The sequence below is a fragment of the Lissotriton helveticus genome, chromosome 3_1 (assembly GCF_964261635.1).
Source record: "Lissotriton helveticus chromosome 3_1, aLisHel1.1, whole genome shotgun sequence".
NCBI classification, from domain to species: domain Eukaryota; kingdom Metazoa; phylum Chordata; class Amphibia; order Caudata; family Salamandridae; genus Lissotriton; species Lissotriton helveticus.
In genome coordinates, this window is record NC_136061.1 from 1,529,826,173 (window position 1) to 1,529,844,050 (window position 17,878).

General features: G+C 51.4%; 1 protein-coding gene across 1 annotated transcript in view; it reads left to right on the forward strand.

Annotated features, from left to right (window-relative positions):
- The window catches only part of DRC12 (dynein regulatory complex subunit 12 homolog), a 142,416-nt gene that overhangs the window by 67,988 nt on the left and 56,550 nt on the right, over nt 1-17,878 (forward strand). The window contains exons 3-4 of the mRNA XM_078682181.1: nt 15,425-15,487; nt 16,434-16,553. Coding sequence (XP_078538307.1) covers nt 15,425-15,487; nt 16,434-16,553 — 183 coding nt within the window. The remainder of the gene's footprint in view (nt 1-15,424; nt 15,488-16,433; nt 16,554-17,878) is intronic.

Genomic DNA, 17,878 nt, shown 5'->3' on the forward strand with positions numbered 1-17,878 from the left:
TGCATTACAGCACAGACAGACCTACCAGCCTATAAGAAGACATGCATCACTGGGATCTTGTGCTGTATAAAAGTGGCTACGCTCGTAAACAGTCTTTTAATCAAAAAAATAGGACCTTCAAAATACTTGAGACCTGAGAACAGTGAGGATCTGCTACTGTACAAACAGTGACTAAATTACAATTGCTGTGCACACTTTTCATAAACTTGCTTGATGAACTGCAAACATCACATTGCATTTATAATGCTGCATTTATTAAATATAATGTATACTTGTGTATATAAATCTATTTTAAGAACCCCTGAATCGAAAATATATATGATATACACGTCTGTATAAACCTGCTTGCAGACCTCCTTAGTAAATCTGTATTTATAGTACACCAGTCAAGCTCTGCTCCACACTCCCAATCAGCTCTGGCATGATCAGCTTCTAACCCTTGACTAACCCTCATAAAACAAACTAAGAATGATCACAAAAAACACTTCACTATAGGTCAATCAGTCTCAAACTTGGGAAGACCTATCAGACCAACTGAAAGGAACTGCTTGAGCCATCTACATAAGTAGCACCCTAACCATGTCTCCGGACTGCCATGAAAGAGCCTGCCCGAGGGCAGTTCGCTGTCACTGTGACTTGGTAGGTAAAACTACTTGCCAAGCCCTGAACTCCCCCTTTCATTATGTCACCCCTAAGGACAGCCCTTGGCAGCCCAGAGGGCAGGGTGCTATGTAAGCAAAGGGAGGGACATGCACTTGTATGCTTTACATGTCCTAGAAGTGAAAAACAGCCTCCTTTGTTTTTCACTACGGTGAGGCCTACTCCCCTCATAGAGTAGCATTGGGAATTCCCTCACGTGCTTCGAAGTGGTAATTCCTGATCCCTGGGGAATAGCTTTATCATGTTTGGTATGGGTGGAAAAGTAGTGATAAATGATCTTTGCTGGTAAGGTTGGATTTAACACTACTAGTGCAGAAATGCCACTTTCAGACATTGTGCATTTTTCTACTCTTTGCTCTATATATCTTCCAGCCTGTCTCCAATACCCATCTGGACAGGGTGACAGCTCCCATTCTTGCATTCCTCCCTAACAGCCATAAACTCAGGAAGGTCAAGGTGTCTGAACACCCCTCTACATAAATATGCATTCCGATGTCCAGCCTGGGTAGACGGGAAGAATGGGATGTCCCACGGGGCCATCAAGGTGGAATGACCTGACCCCCCGAAGGGCTGGTGTTCCCCATATATAACTTGGCAGAGAGGACTGGCTTTAAAGGGGTGCTTGTGCACTTTAAAACCACTCTTTGATGTTTCCCCTACATCAGAGGCACATTTGGGTATAAGTACTGTGTCTCTGACCTTCCCAAATCAGACACTTCTGGACCTACACCGAATCTCTGTCAGAAGAACTGAGGTGCTGCCCAAAGGACTCAACTGGACTGTTTTTCTGGAAGGACTGCTTTCCTGCTTGTTGCCCTGCTGCTTCCTGACACTGCAGGTATGAGAGCTGGACTCTGCCTTCTCTTCAAAGTGATCTCCAAAGGCTTGTTAGCTTGCCTCCTGTTTTTGAAGTTTCAGAGAACCAAAAAATGTCCTGCAGTTCTGTTGGCGCTGCTGGACTCTGCCTTCTGTGAGTCCTACCCTTGCTTGAGGAGCCCTCTCCAAGTTCGGGGCCTCTGAAGTGGGTTCTGCAGCTGAGTTTCTGCCAAATCCAACGTGAAGCAATGCAAAGTCTCGCCAAACAGCCTCTCGGAACTGACGCCAGACAGCGCAAAACCTCTCCGCACAGACTGCGCCCCAGGATCCAAGGGACTGGGTGCAACGGGCCCAAGTGGATCTCTGTAGCCAGCCTCACTCTTTTGCGGTCAGCATTTGCACCGGTCCCTTGTGACTTTATTTAACCTTTTGAGCGCTACCTGCTCCTAAGCGCTTCATTGTATTCATTTCCACAAATTCAATATCTCGACTACTACCTGATGGATTTTATCGTTTTGGTCTTGTAATACTCTGATAAATATTCTCTATTTTTCTAAACTGTTGTTAAGTCTTTTTGTGGTGTATTTCCTGTGTTGGTGTATCAGTTATCGGACAAATACTTTACACATTGCCATCTAAGTTAAGTCTGCCTGCTCTGTGCCAAGCTATCATGGGAGATCACAGGATAATTTGGTAATGTGTTGTGACTTACCCTGATTAGGATAGTGGTCCCTACTTGGACAGGGTGCATTCCTCTGCCAACTAGAGACCAGATTTCTAGAGAAGCCCATTACCCGAACTGCCTTGTGTGTAAGGCACCCTATTTTGAAGTCAATTTTGTCCTCAAGTGGCTTCTAGTGGAGTTCTCTTAAAGGGTTGTAATGACTGTATGCATGGTACCCGTATTCCAATGCAGAGGTATCAACTTAGGCACTAGAAGTCAGATGTCAGGTTATGTCTTATGACAAATTGCTGCTTATTAGGAAACTGGAATGTAATTTTATTTCTCTGACTGAAAAGCAACAGGATTTTGTAAAAGTGATTTAGGTGACTGCCAATAAGATGTCAGCTTGTGTTCTACACACTTTTAAATGTTTGCACATGTACTATACACATATTTGAAATTATATCAACAATTAAAGTAAAGCTCAAATGAAACACTTTGGGGGTGATTATGATAGCGGTGAACCCGCCACCGGCATCCTGCCAGTGGCGGGTTCACCGCCATCGTGCAGCCAATTACCGCCCGCAAGATCAGGATGGCGGGCGGTATGCCTGGCGGGTGGAAAGCCCATCCGCCACGGGTCCGTCAGAGGCTATTGTTACGATAGCCTGTTGGGCCCACCCCGCATCCACAAAATGGTGGAGGTGCTTAGCAGGCACCGCCCGCCAGATTTGGATGCTGCATTCCTGTCAGCCTGTCTATGGCCATTGAAAGGCTAGCGGGGATGTACTTTGGGGGCCCGTTATGGGCCCCCCTTGGGCGGGGGCATATGAGTTTTGCACTTGGGGGGCACCTATGGTGCCCCCTACAGTTCTCTGCACCAGGTGGCTGGCACTGAGTGGTGCCTGCCACGTAGTGCAAGGAAATGCACAACATGCATTTTTACCATTGCGGCGGGTGCTGCAACCAGCAGCACCTGCCACAATGGTACACATGCACAATGCAACCGTCACAATGCTGGTCGCATTGTAAAGTCATGTGCGGGACCGCTGCAATATGGGCGGGCGGTCCCTATCCCCGGGACGATGTCAGTCCGCCATCGTAATGAGCCCCTTTGTTTGTAATTTTGAAGTGTGATGGAAAGGAAGATATTGATAGGATCAAAATAAATCAAGACACTTTACTTGGCAGATGATAAATATAAGCTGAAACCCGATTTCCACACATTATTGTTTTTGCGCTTTGTAATTTTACCAGTAACACTGCATGTCTATCAAATTCAGTAGCCATAACAACAGAATATGTGCTGCCTGTTAATGACGGTACAAAAGGGGGTGGTGATGGACGGAGCATCTGAACCAATCAAACACTCACACCCAGTCAAAAGATCTGGGTTTGATCCATCACCGTTCTTTAGCCCACTTTGCCATCCCAGTTCAGACATGGCTATATGCAAATCAGTCTGACCCTGTGCCTCATGGGATCAGTCCAGCCCGAACTGCCAAGCCATGCCTTCCCTGGACCGGAAACAAGCTTCCGAGGACCGGTTTCTGGCATTACAGCTGTCTTCAGCCCGGCTTGCGTGAATCCAGTGGCAAAGTGAGCAAGGGACTCACGTCTGAGCATACCCTGCCACACTTATGGCGGCCAAAGCGGTACAAAAGGGCGTGGTGATGAACGGAGCATCTGAACCAATCAAACACTCACACCCAGTCAAAAGATCTGGGTTTGATCCATCTCCGTTCTTTAGCCCCTCTGCCACCCCAGTTCAGACATGGCTATATGCAAATCAGTCTGACCCTGTGCCTCATGGGAACAGTCCAGCCCGAACTGCCAAGCCATGCCTTCCCTGGACCGGAAACAAGCTTCCGAGGACCGGTTTCTGGCATTCCATCCGTCTTCAGCCCGGCTTGCTTGAATCCAGTGGCAAAGTGAGCAAGGGACTCACGTCTGAGCATACCCTGCCACACTTATGGCGGCCAAAGCGGTACAAAAGGGGGTGGTGATGGACGGAGCATCTGAACCAATCAAACACTCACACCCATTCAAAAGATCTGGGTTAGATCCATCACCGTTCTTTAGCCCACTCTGCCACCCCAGTTCAGACATGGCTATATGCAAATCAGTCTGACCCTGTGCCTCATGGGACCAGTCCAGCCCGAACTGCCAAGCCATGCCTTCCCTGGACCGGAAACAAGCTTCCGAGGACCGGTTTCTGGCATTACAGCCGTCTTCAGCCCGACTTGCTTGAATCCAGTGGCAAAGTGAGCAAGGGACTCACGTCTGAGCATACCCTGCCACACTTATGGCGGCCAAAGCGGTACAAAAGGGGGTGGTGATGGACGGAGCATCTGAACCAATCAAACACTCACACCCAGTCAAAAGATCTGGGTTTGATCCATCACCGTTCTTTAGCCCACTCTGCCACCCCAGTTCAGACATGGCTATATGCAAATCAGTCTGACCCTGTGCCTCATGGGAACAGTCCAGCCCGAACTGCCAAGCCATGCCTTCCCTGGACCGGAAACAAGCTTCCGAGGACCGGTTTCTGGCATTACAGCCGTCTTCAGCCCGGCTTGCTTGAATCCAGTGGCAAAGTGAGCAAGGGACTCACGTCTGAGCATACCCTGCCACACTTATGTCGGCCAAAGCGGTACAAAAGGGAGTGGTGATGGATGGAGCATCTGAACCAATCAAACACTCACACCCAGTCAAAAGATCTGGGTTTGATCCATCACCGTTCTTTAGCCCACTCTGCCACCCCAGTTCAGACATGGCTATATGCAAATCAGTCTGACCCTGTGCCTCATGGGAACAGTCCAGCCGAACTGCCAAGCCATACCTTCTCTGGACCGGAAACAAGCTTCCGAGGACCAGTTTCTGGCATTACAGCCGTCTTCAGCCCGGCTTGCTTGAATCCAGTGGCAAAGTGAGCAAGGGACTCATGTCTGAGCATACCCTGCCACACTTATGGCGGCCAAAGCGGTACAAAAGGGGCTGGTGATGGACGGAGCATCTGAACCAATCAAACACTCACACCCAGTCAAAAGATCTGAGTTTGATCCATCACCGTTCTTTAGCCCACTCTGCCACCCCAGTTCAGACATGGCTATATGCAAATCAGTCTGACCCTGTGCCTCATGGGAACAGTCCAGCCCAAACTGCCAAGCCATGCCTTCCCTGGACCGGAAACAAGCTTCCGAGGACCGGTTTCTGGCATTACAGCTGTCTTCAGCCCGGCTTGCTTGAATCCAGTGGCAAAGTGAGCAAGGGACTCACGTCTGAGCATACCCTGCCACACGTATGGCGGCCAAAGCGGTACAAAAGGGGGTGGTGATGGACGGAGCATCGGGCTGGACTGTTCCCATGAGGCACAGGGTCAGACTGATTTGCATATAGCCATGTCTGAACTGGGGTGGCAGAGTGGGCTAAAGAACGGTGATGGATCAAACCCAGATCTTTTGACTGGGTGTGAGTGTTTGATTGGTTCAGATGCTCCGTCCATCACCACCCCCTTCTGTACCGCCTTTTAATGACAGCACGCTGCCACACCAATGCTCCAAAATACACCACCAGCTAGCTACATATTATACCCTTACCACTCTCCTGCTGATGGGTGTGGCACATTTGATACACTTGTTTTTTTGTGACTTTTGGGTTTTTCACATTTTCTGACATCAGTCGTGTAACAATAATGACCACACCACCACTCTGACCATTGTCGCAGCACCACTGGGTATCAAGAACTGCTGATGAACATTTCACACCTCCTCTCAGTAAACCTCTGTGAACTATGCCTTAAAGAGACGAGACCCCCAGGAAAAAGGGGAAGAGAAATAGCAACTACTCAGTAGCTGCAAACGCTCCATCTGTGAAAAAACCTCAGTGATGAAAGGAAAGATAATCATGTTCTAACAGCATATATTCTCTTCAACAATTCACTTCGGTAAATGTGACAGCCATCACCTATATACCACATGTATTTTAGGTGACTGTGTGTACTTGCACGATACAGAAATAACTTAAAAGATACAAGGATATTTATGGCATCTGCAGTCAATGTAACAATATATTCATGCCATCATATTATACACTTAGACTTGGCTCAGTGAATGGTGCATCTAATTCATGTGCGTAAAACGTGATAAGGTAACTTGTAGACTGTAGACACAGTATGCTATTTACACGGTTCTGTTGTCAATCAAGTGTGTATGTAATGTCATTATCTAGAGAAAGGCAATTTTAATCAATATAAACCCTGACAAGGCACCATCTTTCTTTGAGTGAGACAGAGAAAATGTCGCTATAAGTGCATAGTTTATTTATTACAGTTGCTCTTGTAGAGTGTTGTAACGGTAGCAAAGGACATTAACGGGTTTCACATGTCTCTCAGTCGTCACGTCTCTGTACCGCTGACAGGACTCCAGTCACGTGAATCTATGACGCACGCAGCAGCGGTAGAACCCGGAAATCACAGCTGCGCATCAGAATTACTAGTGAGAAAGTCAGCGGCTCTGAAAGCACAAGTTCAGAAACTCCAGCTGCACTTCGCGCAATAACCACTCCACGCATCAGTTAGCGTAAAAGGCAGTTTATTAGGACAGGCATGACATTCACAAATAAACATAACATCATTAACTTAAACAATCCCCCCAACATCCTGCCTTTCATCCATCATCCACTCACGTGCTCCACCAGCCACTCCCAATTCACACCTCGCCCTCTTTGCATCTCATTCACTTCCCCCTTTCATTTTCCAACTCCTCCGTCATCTCCATACATCGCACTCCTGTCTACCACTCCCCCCATCCTGCACCTGTAACCCCCTCCCTGGAAGGGTGATTCTGCCCGTCATGGACTCCCCACCCCTCCCAGTTCCCGCAAACACACCCCTACCGTGCCATCCTGTCCTAAACTGGCATGTTGCCCAACGTGGCAACTTCAACAACAAACGCCCAGCGTCCCCCATTTCAGCTGTGTAGGGTGGGTGGGCGGACAAAGCTAACTTTTCCCTGAGGCACCGGGGACAGGAAAAGGAAGTCCTTCCTCCCCTGTCCCCTTAAATAGCCTCCTAACACCTCCCACCCCTAACCTAACCCCCCTACCTAACTTCCTGCCTGTCCCTGCTCTCGCGCGAACACCCCGGGGAAAAGACTGGTCTGCCGACCTGCTTTCCCCGGGGGCCGCATCGCGCAATAACCACACCACTCATCAGTTAGCGTAAAAGGCCATTTATTAGGACAGGCATGACATTCACAAATAAACATAACATCATTAACTTAAACAATCCCCCCAACATCCTGCCTTTCATCCATCATCCACTCACGTGCTCCACCAGCCACTCCCAATTCACACCACGCCCTCTTTGCATCTCATTCACTTCCCCCTTTAATTTTCCAACTCCTCTGTCATCTCCATCCATCGCACTCCCGTCTACCACTCCCCCCATCCTGCACCTGTAACCCCCTCCCTGGAAGGGTGATTCTGCCCGTCATGGACTCCCCACCCCTCCCAGTTCCCGCCACCCAGGGAACCCCCGGAGGGCGGTTACCTGCCCCACCAAGCGTGCACCTTTCGAATTCAGTCTCTCCTACACCAGATCGATTCGTTCCACAGACAACTAATCGGATCCCGCAACTCCATCAGGTAAAATGCATTTCCCATGTGAGAAAGGTGCACGCCGTCATCCCGGAAAAGAAGTGGCTGCTCCAGCTGAAGCCCGACATGAGCCAGCACTTTGATACCCTGATCCGCACAAAAGAGTCTCATTGCCCTGTTAAGCTTTCTGCGGGCCCTCTCCACAGCCGCAGGCTTGAGAGCACCCCTCCAAATCCGTCGTGGAATAAACTCAGTCCACAAAATACAGGCGCCAGCCAGATTGCGTTTCATCGCCTCCAAATCCCTCTGCATCAAATGCAACAGTGACACCCCGATTGCTTCACCAAGTCATTTTCCCCCAAATGGATGATAAGCATGTCCGGGCAGCCCAGCTGCGACACTTTCCTTGTTAGCCATGGTAGCAGTTCTCCCCAGCGCATTCCGCTCTTACCCCACCATCGTACTTCGTGATGGCTGCTCCTCAGGCCCAGATTACGGCCGTACACCTGCCTGGCAGCGTATTTCTCCCCCCAGTGCACAAAAGAGTGCCCAACGACCCAAGTGACAGTCTTGGCCCCCGGTCCACGAACACAACCTACGGAGAGAAAGAGATTAGTACCCCAGCATAACAAGAAAAACAACAACAATCTGTGCAGCCGGCAAATCAGCACGCCCCACCCCCTCATTTACGCACGTAACGCTCACAGCACCGCGACTGCCATCGACCAATCCTCCGTATCTCCTCCCACGGCCAACCCAAACCTGCCGCTGCAGTGGCTGCCCCAATCTGAAAAGAGTGCGTGCCAAACCGCGCCGGATCCCTGCCCAGCCTCCGCAAAGCCAACCGCAGAACCGTCAGCAACTGAAATGACGTCAAGCGCTTTCGCGACGCGTGCACAAAAATCTCCCCTTCCAAACTCTGCACTTGACCACAAAAACCCAGCCACTCTCGCACCGGGCACACACCCGCACACCCACTCTCCGACAGCCATACCCATTTGCCCCGACCCATCTGGTCCGTCTTCGAGCGGCCCAACCATATATCCAACCGAACCCCATACACACGCACATCCGTAAACATCCTACCCGGCACCCCCCGGGTCCCCAGTAACTCAGACACCCGAAATGCACCAAAAAACATCCAGATCATGCACAGACGGAACAACGCCACCTCTTCCCCATCATAACAACAGAAATGCAACTCCCTCAAAACCGTTTCCAGCAAGACAAATGTGACCGCCTCATGGGGCAACACCCCCCCACCCATTTCCACCCTCACCCGCCCCCAACCCTTCAACATTCGACTCAGTAGTTCCGTCCTAGCCAGATCAAAACCCAAATACACCATGCTGTAGAAAGAAATTCTCGCCAACTTGCCAGCAATCGTCGTCTGTGACAGCCCCTTATCTATGCAGTCCAACACAAATTGCACCACCCCTCGCTCACACACATCTCTGGGCAACCTCCACACTCCCATCTCCCCCCCACAAAAGACCGAAACTCAGCCCATGCCAACCTGTATGCCCGCCTAGTGGACTCTGCTATTGACCGCTCAACCAACCCAACCACTCTCACTCCCCCCAGGCCCAGATACCCTCCGGCACCTTGGTCTTGCAAGCTTCCGCTCCCGGCACCAGCTTCCTGAAGCGCTGCCACTGCGAACGAGATAACGCATCCGCAATTTCGTTACTCGCGCCAGGCACATGTTGCGCGCGAAACAGCACATTGAAACGCAGACACAGCAGCATGAAACTTCGCAGCAAGAGCAGCACTCGCAGGTCCCTCGCCTTTTGGTTGTTCACCAAGTCTACTACAGTCATATTGTCCACATGAAACAACACTGACCTGTTCCTGAACTCCGGGCCCCACACCAACAATGCAACCAAGAAGGGGAAGAACTCCAAAAACACAATGCTCCTGCCCTGGCGCAGCCAATGAGCTGGCCACTGTTCCGCACACCAGCGGCCGTCCCAGAAAATCCCGAAACCAGCTGCACCCGCCGCGTCCGAGTAGAGTTGAACCTGCCACACCATCCTTTCGCGCGCAAAATCCAAGGACACACCATTGAAATCCTCCAGGAAAACCAGCCACACTCGCAAGTCCGACCGGACCCCCAGCTTGATCCTGATCCTGTGGTGTGGGAGAGCCGCCCCCGACATGGCCATGCCGAGCCGCCTACAAAAGGTCCTCCCAGCCCTCACAACCCTGCAAGCAAAGGTCAACAACCCCAACAAGCGCTGCACAGACCTCAACTCAAGCTTCCGGTCCTCGATCGCACCTCTCAAAGCTTCCTGCATCTCCGCCACCTTACGTACCGGTAAACGCGCCTGCCAAGCCACTGAATCCAACTCAATCCCAAGGAAAGTCAGGCAACAACTAGGCCCTTCCGTCTTCTCCGGCGCCAACGGCACCCCAAAATCCTGCACCAACAACTGAAACTGCTGCAAAGCCTCTCTTCAGGCGCCAGCGCGACCCGCTCCCACAAACAGAAAGTCATCCAAATAGGGGGACACCAGCCGGTGTCCACTGCGGTCCACAAAGGCCCACTGCAAAAAGGAGCTGAAAGTCTCAAAAAGCGTGAAGGAAATCGCACAACCCATCGGCAGAACCATGTCCACGAAGATGGACCCGTCAAACTGCATGCCCAACAGGGGGAAATCCGCCGGATGAATGGGGAGAAGGCGAAAGGCCGACTTGATGTCACACTTGGCCAACTCAGCCCCCTTTCCACAGGACCTCACCAAGCCTATGGCATCATCCACCGACGCATACAGCACTCTAGAGTCCTCCTCTGCAATAAAATCATTCACAGACCCTCCTTCCGGCCAGGACAAGTGATGAATCAATCGAAACTCCCCAGGCTCTTTTTTGGGCACCACCCCAAGAGGTGAAACAATGAGATCCGACATCGGCCAATCTGCAAAAGGACCCGCAATCCTGCCCTCCGAAAACTCCTTCTCCAATTTACGCGCCACCACCTCCGGCAACTCCTTGGCGGACCGCAAGTTCTCAGCCCAACGTCTCTCCCTCGGCCCCTGATATCCAATCCGAAAACCTTCCATGAAACCCCAATACAAACGCAACGCCGCTTCCTTATCAGGGTACCGGGAGAGCCATGGACACATGGCCTCCACCTTAACCGGAGTATGGGCCCTTCGGCCCAGGCTGCCCCCTACCCTTGGCAAGTTTCCACTGCTCTGACGGCGAAGCCAACGTGAGGCACTGTGTGACTGCGTGCCGCCCCCCGCACTTTGAACACTCATGCTTGAACTTACAAGAGGGGCGGTTGCAGAAACCTTTATTGAACCCCCAACAGGCCCCCGAAGACACTGGCTTGTACTGTTGTCCCGCTGCCCCTGACCACACAGCCTGGTTCCCCAGACCACCTGAACCTCCTTGACTACCCGCCCCAGACTGGGCGGGGCACGACTGAAAAGACCGATAAGTAACCGGAAGACCGCTAGCCGTATGAGTGGAAGCCGCCACCTGCGTCGAAGACATCCATTGAATCCAGAGTTCCTGGTCCACCTCCCCCCCCGGCTTGTCTGGATTAACGCTGACCCTGGCCCTAAACTCCTCGTCGTAGCTCAGCCAAGCAAAACCCCCGAAATGCAGCTGCGCCTTCCTGATCACGTCCATATACTTGAACAGAGCAATCGCCCGATCCTCGTGTTTCTCGCAATAGATACTTGCGTAAATCAAGAAGGCCGACGTAAAATTCTCCATCGTTACCGGCACCCTCGGCCGCCTGGTCAACTCCCACTCCTCCTCCTTAGACCCTTCCTTCGCCTGAATCTCTCTATGCAGCAGCTTAAACACATCCACATATTCATGCCTCCAAATCTTCCCCCTCGTCTTTTCGGACAAATGAGTACCTAGGGGCATCGCCAACCCCATGTACGGCAATTTCTTCCGGAGCTTCTCAACTCCATCCTCCTTACCCCCCAGGTCCTCCACCTTGTCAGTCTGCGCACTGCCGTCGTGACCTGCTTCCCCCCATCAGCCGCTACCGGCTCCACCCCAACAGGGGACCTTGTCCGCACGGACCCATCCCCCAACCCCCACCGACCGGCAGGGCTTCTTCCTCCCCCCTTTCACCCCTTCCGTCCAGGCGTCCCACCAAGCGCCCTCACCTGACAAGGTTGCAGGAGCGTCCATCTCCCGTCGCCGTGCGTCCGCCGGCTTCATGGTCCCTTTGCTGGCCCGACTGGCGCCATCCCGTGCCTCCTGAAAAGCACCAACCGTGGCAGGTGCCACCCTAGCCTTGCCCACACTCCCAGACTCACGCAACTCACCCTCTTCCAAGTCATCCTCCTCATCCTCATAATCCAACCACTCATCCTGAACATCCAGCAGCACCACTTCCGTCACCACTCTCTTAGCACCCTTCCCTTTCACTCCAGGCATGAACTCGCACTCCAACATCGCCGGTGCCCGCTCCCTCGATGGAGGGCAGGTCGCCGCGGACCCCCCTGCTTCTTCGTCCCGGGGTTTGGAGGCCGTTTTGCACCCCGCCAGCCCACGCCGGCCTCTGCCAGCTGTCCCTGCCGGCCTGCTCCCCCCCCTGAGCCTTATGCGCTCGCGGAGGCCCCGGTGCCAACAGGTCTCTGATTCGTCAAGGCAGTCCCTGAATCTTCCACCCAGACCCACTGCCCTTGGGCCCCAGGGGCCCCCTTGCCTCTGCCGCCAGCTGACCCCCTGCCACGCGCAGGTACCTGGGCCCCATCGCCCTTGAGCACCCCCCGCCTTCGCCTCCCTGGCCTCGCATAAGCACTGCCACTCCCTCTCGTATTCGGCAACGACGCGATGCTGGTCGCGGGCCCTCTCCTCCTCGGTCATGTGCTCCCACCTGTCGTACTTGGAGGACCGCCCGGACTCCCCCAGGCCTCCCCGCCCGGGCGCGGGTGCCGCAGCACTCCCCGCCGCCTGCCCCGCTCCACTCTGCTGCTGCGCCTTCAGAGGGCCTTTGCCCTTGGAACCCTGCAGCTTAACAACCCCTTTCCGGCCCCCCGAAAGGTCAACCGGCTGCTCCAGGATGGTGAACTTCTCCTCCCCCCCAGACTCCCCCCCAGACAGCGTGAGAGCAAAATCCTCTCCAGCCGCCACCTCCCACTCACCCAGGTCCTCCCCCCACTGCTCTCACTGCTCTCATCATACCCCACCAGCTGGCCCATGCTCCCCGACCCCCCGGCATGTAATGCCAGTGAAGCCTGGCCCTTGCGCCCTACCCCATCGCCCCCCCCCTCCTCTCCGGGCACCGCTTCCCCGACCTCAATCTTGGCCGGGAGGCTCAGCCGCCTCCCCCCTTTCTTGGGCGCCTCCTGCTGTTTTTTACCCCTCCCCTTCTTGGGCACACCTTCCCGAGCCCCAGCGGGCTCATCCATGCACGCTGCGACAACCGCAGCAACCCCCGCCGACGCTGACCTAGGCGTGCGGGTCATCCCGACCCACGCCTGGTCCAGGACACCGGGCTGGAGGAGGTCCGTCCTCCCAGCCCGGCCCAGCACAAGAAGCGCAGCCCTTACCGCCTCCGCATCAGGCGTTGCATGATGATTCCTGAGCTCTCAGTCCGTCCGCGAGATGCGTGAGGTTTGGCACCCTCGATTTCGACCCGTCCGCGAGATGCGTGAGATTTGGCACCCTCGACCCGTCCGCGAGATGCGTGAGCTTCGGCACCTTCGCTCGCCGCACCGGGGCACCAGGGGCGACACGCTGGCAATCCGTCCAAATATCACCCCGCCTACCTAACCACCGAGTAAAACTGTCTAATCGTCGCTCTGGGGCACCAGTAGCGACGTCCAAAACCCTGAACTCACACTCCGCCTACCTAATTAATGCTCCGCCTGCACTCACAAAGCTAACTTTTCCCTGAGGCACCGGGGACAGGAAAAGGAAGTCCTTCCTCCCCTGTCCCCTTAAATAGCCTCCTAACCCCTCCCACCCCTAACCTAACCCCCCTAACTAACTTCCTGCCTGTCCCTACTCTCGCGCGAACACCCCGGGGAAAAGACTGGTCTGCCGACCTGCTTTCCCCGAGGGCCGCATTGCAAACTCAAAGGTCGCGTCCTTCTGAACCAGTGAGAAGCGCAGGCTTGTTCTTGGGCACATTATGAAATTTGACCAAGGCCGGACTGGGAACCCAAAGCAGCCTTGCAAAGTTTGTCAGACCAACCCCTCTAGGGTGCATTATTTTAAATAATCTCTCTGATAGAGAGTGCAGCGACTGAGACTGACCACTACAAGGAGAGTTTGAAGGGAGGGGAGATTCTCCCCCCTACAAAAAGTTGTGACAAAATTGTGCATTCTACAACACCGTTTTCATTATATATTATTATATATATGAGGAACATGCGTAGAGATGCTACTTTCATTCTTAGGAAATGTCCTGAGGCAGTAGAGAGGAAGTGTGGTAGAGCAGGCTGACCACATGTCAGTGGCTGGTGTGCTGTATGCTCTTGGAGGTCATGTAAACGTGGAACATACCATCAACAGTATTATATTCGGTGCAGCTGGCCCCAAAAGCAGTCCAAACACAGGAGATATCAATGGCATTATACAAACAGTAGCATATGCTCTTTGCGGTCACTACTGGAACAACAGAAACCAAATATAAGCGGTGAGGCGTTTATGTAGAGTCGACCAGTGGATTATCACAAAAAACCTCCAAAGAGTCCATAAGAGGAGTCAAGGTACTGGAATCCTGGAATCTGTGTGCAGTCTGCACATGCGGCAGCCATGTTGAGCTGTATATACATGGTCGAGAGCCCCTTCATGTTCAGTCACATTACTGCATGTTCATGTTCAAGGCTGGACGGGCCGTACTGGGCATCAGGCGTTTCTCTGGGAGGCTGGAAGATTGGGGGGCAGTTTCTAGCAGTGCAGCAGTTTGGAAAATAACCAGCTGCAGAGTTCCTTGCACATCTAGTAGTTTTCAGGCAACATAACATTGTCAGGATAACTCTGGAGATTATTGTACATCCTGGAGAGAGATCAGAGTTTTGTCTAGTGGCAGTTTTGATTCACCTAATGATAGGGTAGAGGGTTAATATGCCTGCTGCAAAGAACGTGTACCATGCAGATCACAGAACAGTACTTACTCTGGTGAACCCAAGAGTCTGGCTACAGAGCCCTTACGTTTGATCAGCTGCTTCATGGGGTTGACTGTATGCCACAACAGTGCTGCCATCACAAGAAATGCATTTCCAGAGTTGATATTAGAGTTCTGTATTCTTGGATATAGTATCAAGGGATGTCAGGAATGTTGTTTGCTTTTTTAATCCTAGTGCTTCTATCCACAGAATGTCCTCTCAGTTATCTGGCTCATTTTGTTTCCTTCCTTACCATATCTCTTTTCCATCAATCCCTACCTCTCCGTACAATACCCCTGCACATTCTTCTTTCGTAACTTGACTTGCTCCACACACTTCCCTTTCCTTCATTCACTCCATCTCTCCCACCACTCCCTTCTCTAAAATGTCACCCTTGCCCCTCTGGTTCATTGTCACAGTTTGCCTTCCTGTCACCGCCTTTATCAACGCCCCTTAACCATCTCCAATTTTTTTCATCTGAACCCACGTTTCATAGATTTCATCTCTTTTCTCCCCCACTAATTCCTATAATATATTACTTCCACTGCTTCTCTTCTCGCTGGCTCTCACAAGATTTCTCATCTTCTCTCGAGAACAGATGGAATTGAAGAGAAGTACCGGCGTTCCACCCTGGAAGTGGAAGTTCTCCAGGACCACCTGGGTAAGAGTCTGTTCCCCCTTGACCTCATTGCCCATGACACCATTCCCTAAAACTATTTTTCCCAAATGTCTATTGTACAGGTTCACGCTTCCTATGACCTCTTTTCCCATGACTCTGGTATCCACAACCGTGTTCCCGGCAACCTACATTTCCCTGACACCATTTCGAGAGACTCAATTCCTGGTGATACTTTTACAGTGTGTTGCTTATTCCAATGACCCCCGTTTCCATCGACCTCTGTTATGCTGAAACTCATCTACAATGTGACCATATCCCATATGACCCCATTCGCATTAATCTCATTCCCAAATACTCAGTTACTGTGTGATCCCAACTCCCTCTGACTCTGTTCCCTATGAAAAACTGATTTTGAGGTCTTTGATAAGTAATAAGTATAAACTCAATGGCTGACTATTAGTCCGATATAATTTTTATTTTCAAATTATGAAGTATTCTCGAGTTAAGGCCAACATGTGTTTCACAACTAACTACAAGTCGCTTCATCACGGCCAAGAGATATGTTGCATGTCCCTGATGCAGCGACTTGTAGTCGTGAAACACATGTTGGTCTTGACTTGGGAATGCTCCATAATGTGGAAATAAAAATTATATTAGACTAATACTCAGCCATTGAGTTTATACTTATTACTTTTTAAAGACCTCAAAAACAGTTGATGATTTTTGTATTGAACACAGGACAGGAGGATTTAGTCCTGTTATTTCTTTTGGGGTCAAGTGTCAAACCCATCAGAGAGCCTCTGTTGCGTCCCATCTTGCTTTGTAGCAAATAGTTTATGTTCCCTATGACTCAGTGTATGTGGTCCCATTCTCTACGACCCTACACTCCTGTGATTCCCCCTTTCCATATCACTCTATTTCTTTTGACCACAGTGCATTAGACTCAGATTCCTTACATTTCCTGATACGTCACATCCTCTCCTTTTAGCACTGCGCAGAGATGTCGCCCGTCAGGCTCAGGCTCAGAGTGGGGTGCTGAAGATCAGACTCCAGGACCTGGAGCGGGAGCTAGAGGGGGAGCGCCATGACAAAAAGGCCATCTACACAGGTGAGTGAGAGCTTAGGGGTTGCACCATGAAAAGAAGTTCATATAGATGCGTGAACAGGTAGGGTGGGCGGAGTAGGGTACCATCTTGGCACAAAGAGCATTTCCATATGTTAATGTGGGAAGAAGCATGTTTAGGCTTTGCAATAGGTCCTGGGGTTTGGGGTTTCAAGAGGCAGGTTCACAGCTAACTCAGGGGCGGCCTTAGGCATGTGCAAGCTGTGCACCTGCACAGGGCCACCAAACCCCAGGGGCCACCATGCCAATATATATCCTTAATATAATAATCCTCTGAGGATGAATACATATTTTGCGTAGCGACCCCTGGCAGGGATTTGGCGGCCTCCGGCACTGTTCCACTTCCAAACACCCTGACCCCCCTCTTCACTGGCCTCCGTGCTCCGCCCTGCCCGGACCCCCTCTTCCGGGGACCCCTACCTGCGCTCCCTGCCCAGGGCCGCCATGAGCCTAGAGCCGCCCCAGGCTAACTATTCTCCTCAGTGGCCAAGGATAATATTGCTTGCAAAACTTTGCAAATCCTAACATAGTTCCCTTGGCTCTTCAGTGGTAGCTATGGTCAAACAAAGTTTCCTAGCTCCTTGAGGGTTGTTTTCACAAATAATATACAACCCTCCTTATAAACAGCGTACCAGCCTCATTTCAACACCTATAATAAAAAAAATAGAGAACAGTATACACATAGACGTTTTCCCAAATTCCAACCTGTGGATTGCTGATTTGAAGACAGCTTTGTGGTGATTAAATACCAAATTCATTTTCATGTACTAGAAAGTATCCTGCTGACCTGTCGGTATGAGTCAGCGTTGCATCAACCCCAAAGGTCTTCTTGATAGGAGACCACTCCTTTACTTCTCCAAGTAAAGTCATAGGTTCAGTTAAAGTGTGGCTCACTAAAGCATCATCCGGGACAAGCAAGGGCATGCCCTGGAGCTGGTTGAACTCCTTTTTTTCCTGCTACCCACCTCAAGGTTGCTCTGCTACACGAGTTGTGTCAGACTCAATTGTTCATATGGCAATCATCTTGGAATGATATTCCCCTAGAGTACTCTATGAACGTATCATTCATAATCAATATTTAAAGGTGTTATTGTTCTTTGGCATTATTTTTGAGGATTCGGTATCCCATATTAGGACTCAGTAAAAGTTTACTGACTCCTAAAATGGGATTTATACATTAAGAAAACCTGTCTTGAGGTCACAAACACTCAGATTTTATGAATCGGTGTATTTGTGACCACAAAAGACGTTACTAAAGGCCTGATTACGACTTTGGCGGTGCAGGAGCGGGGCGGCACGCCACCGCCCCG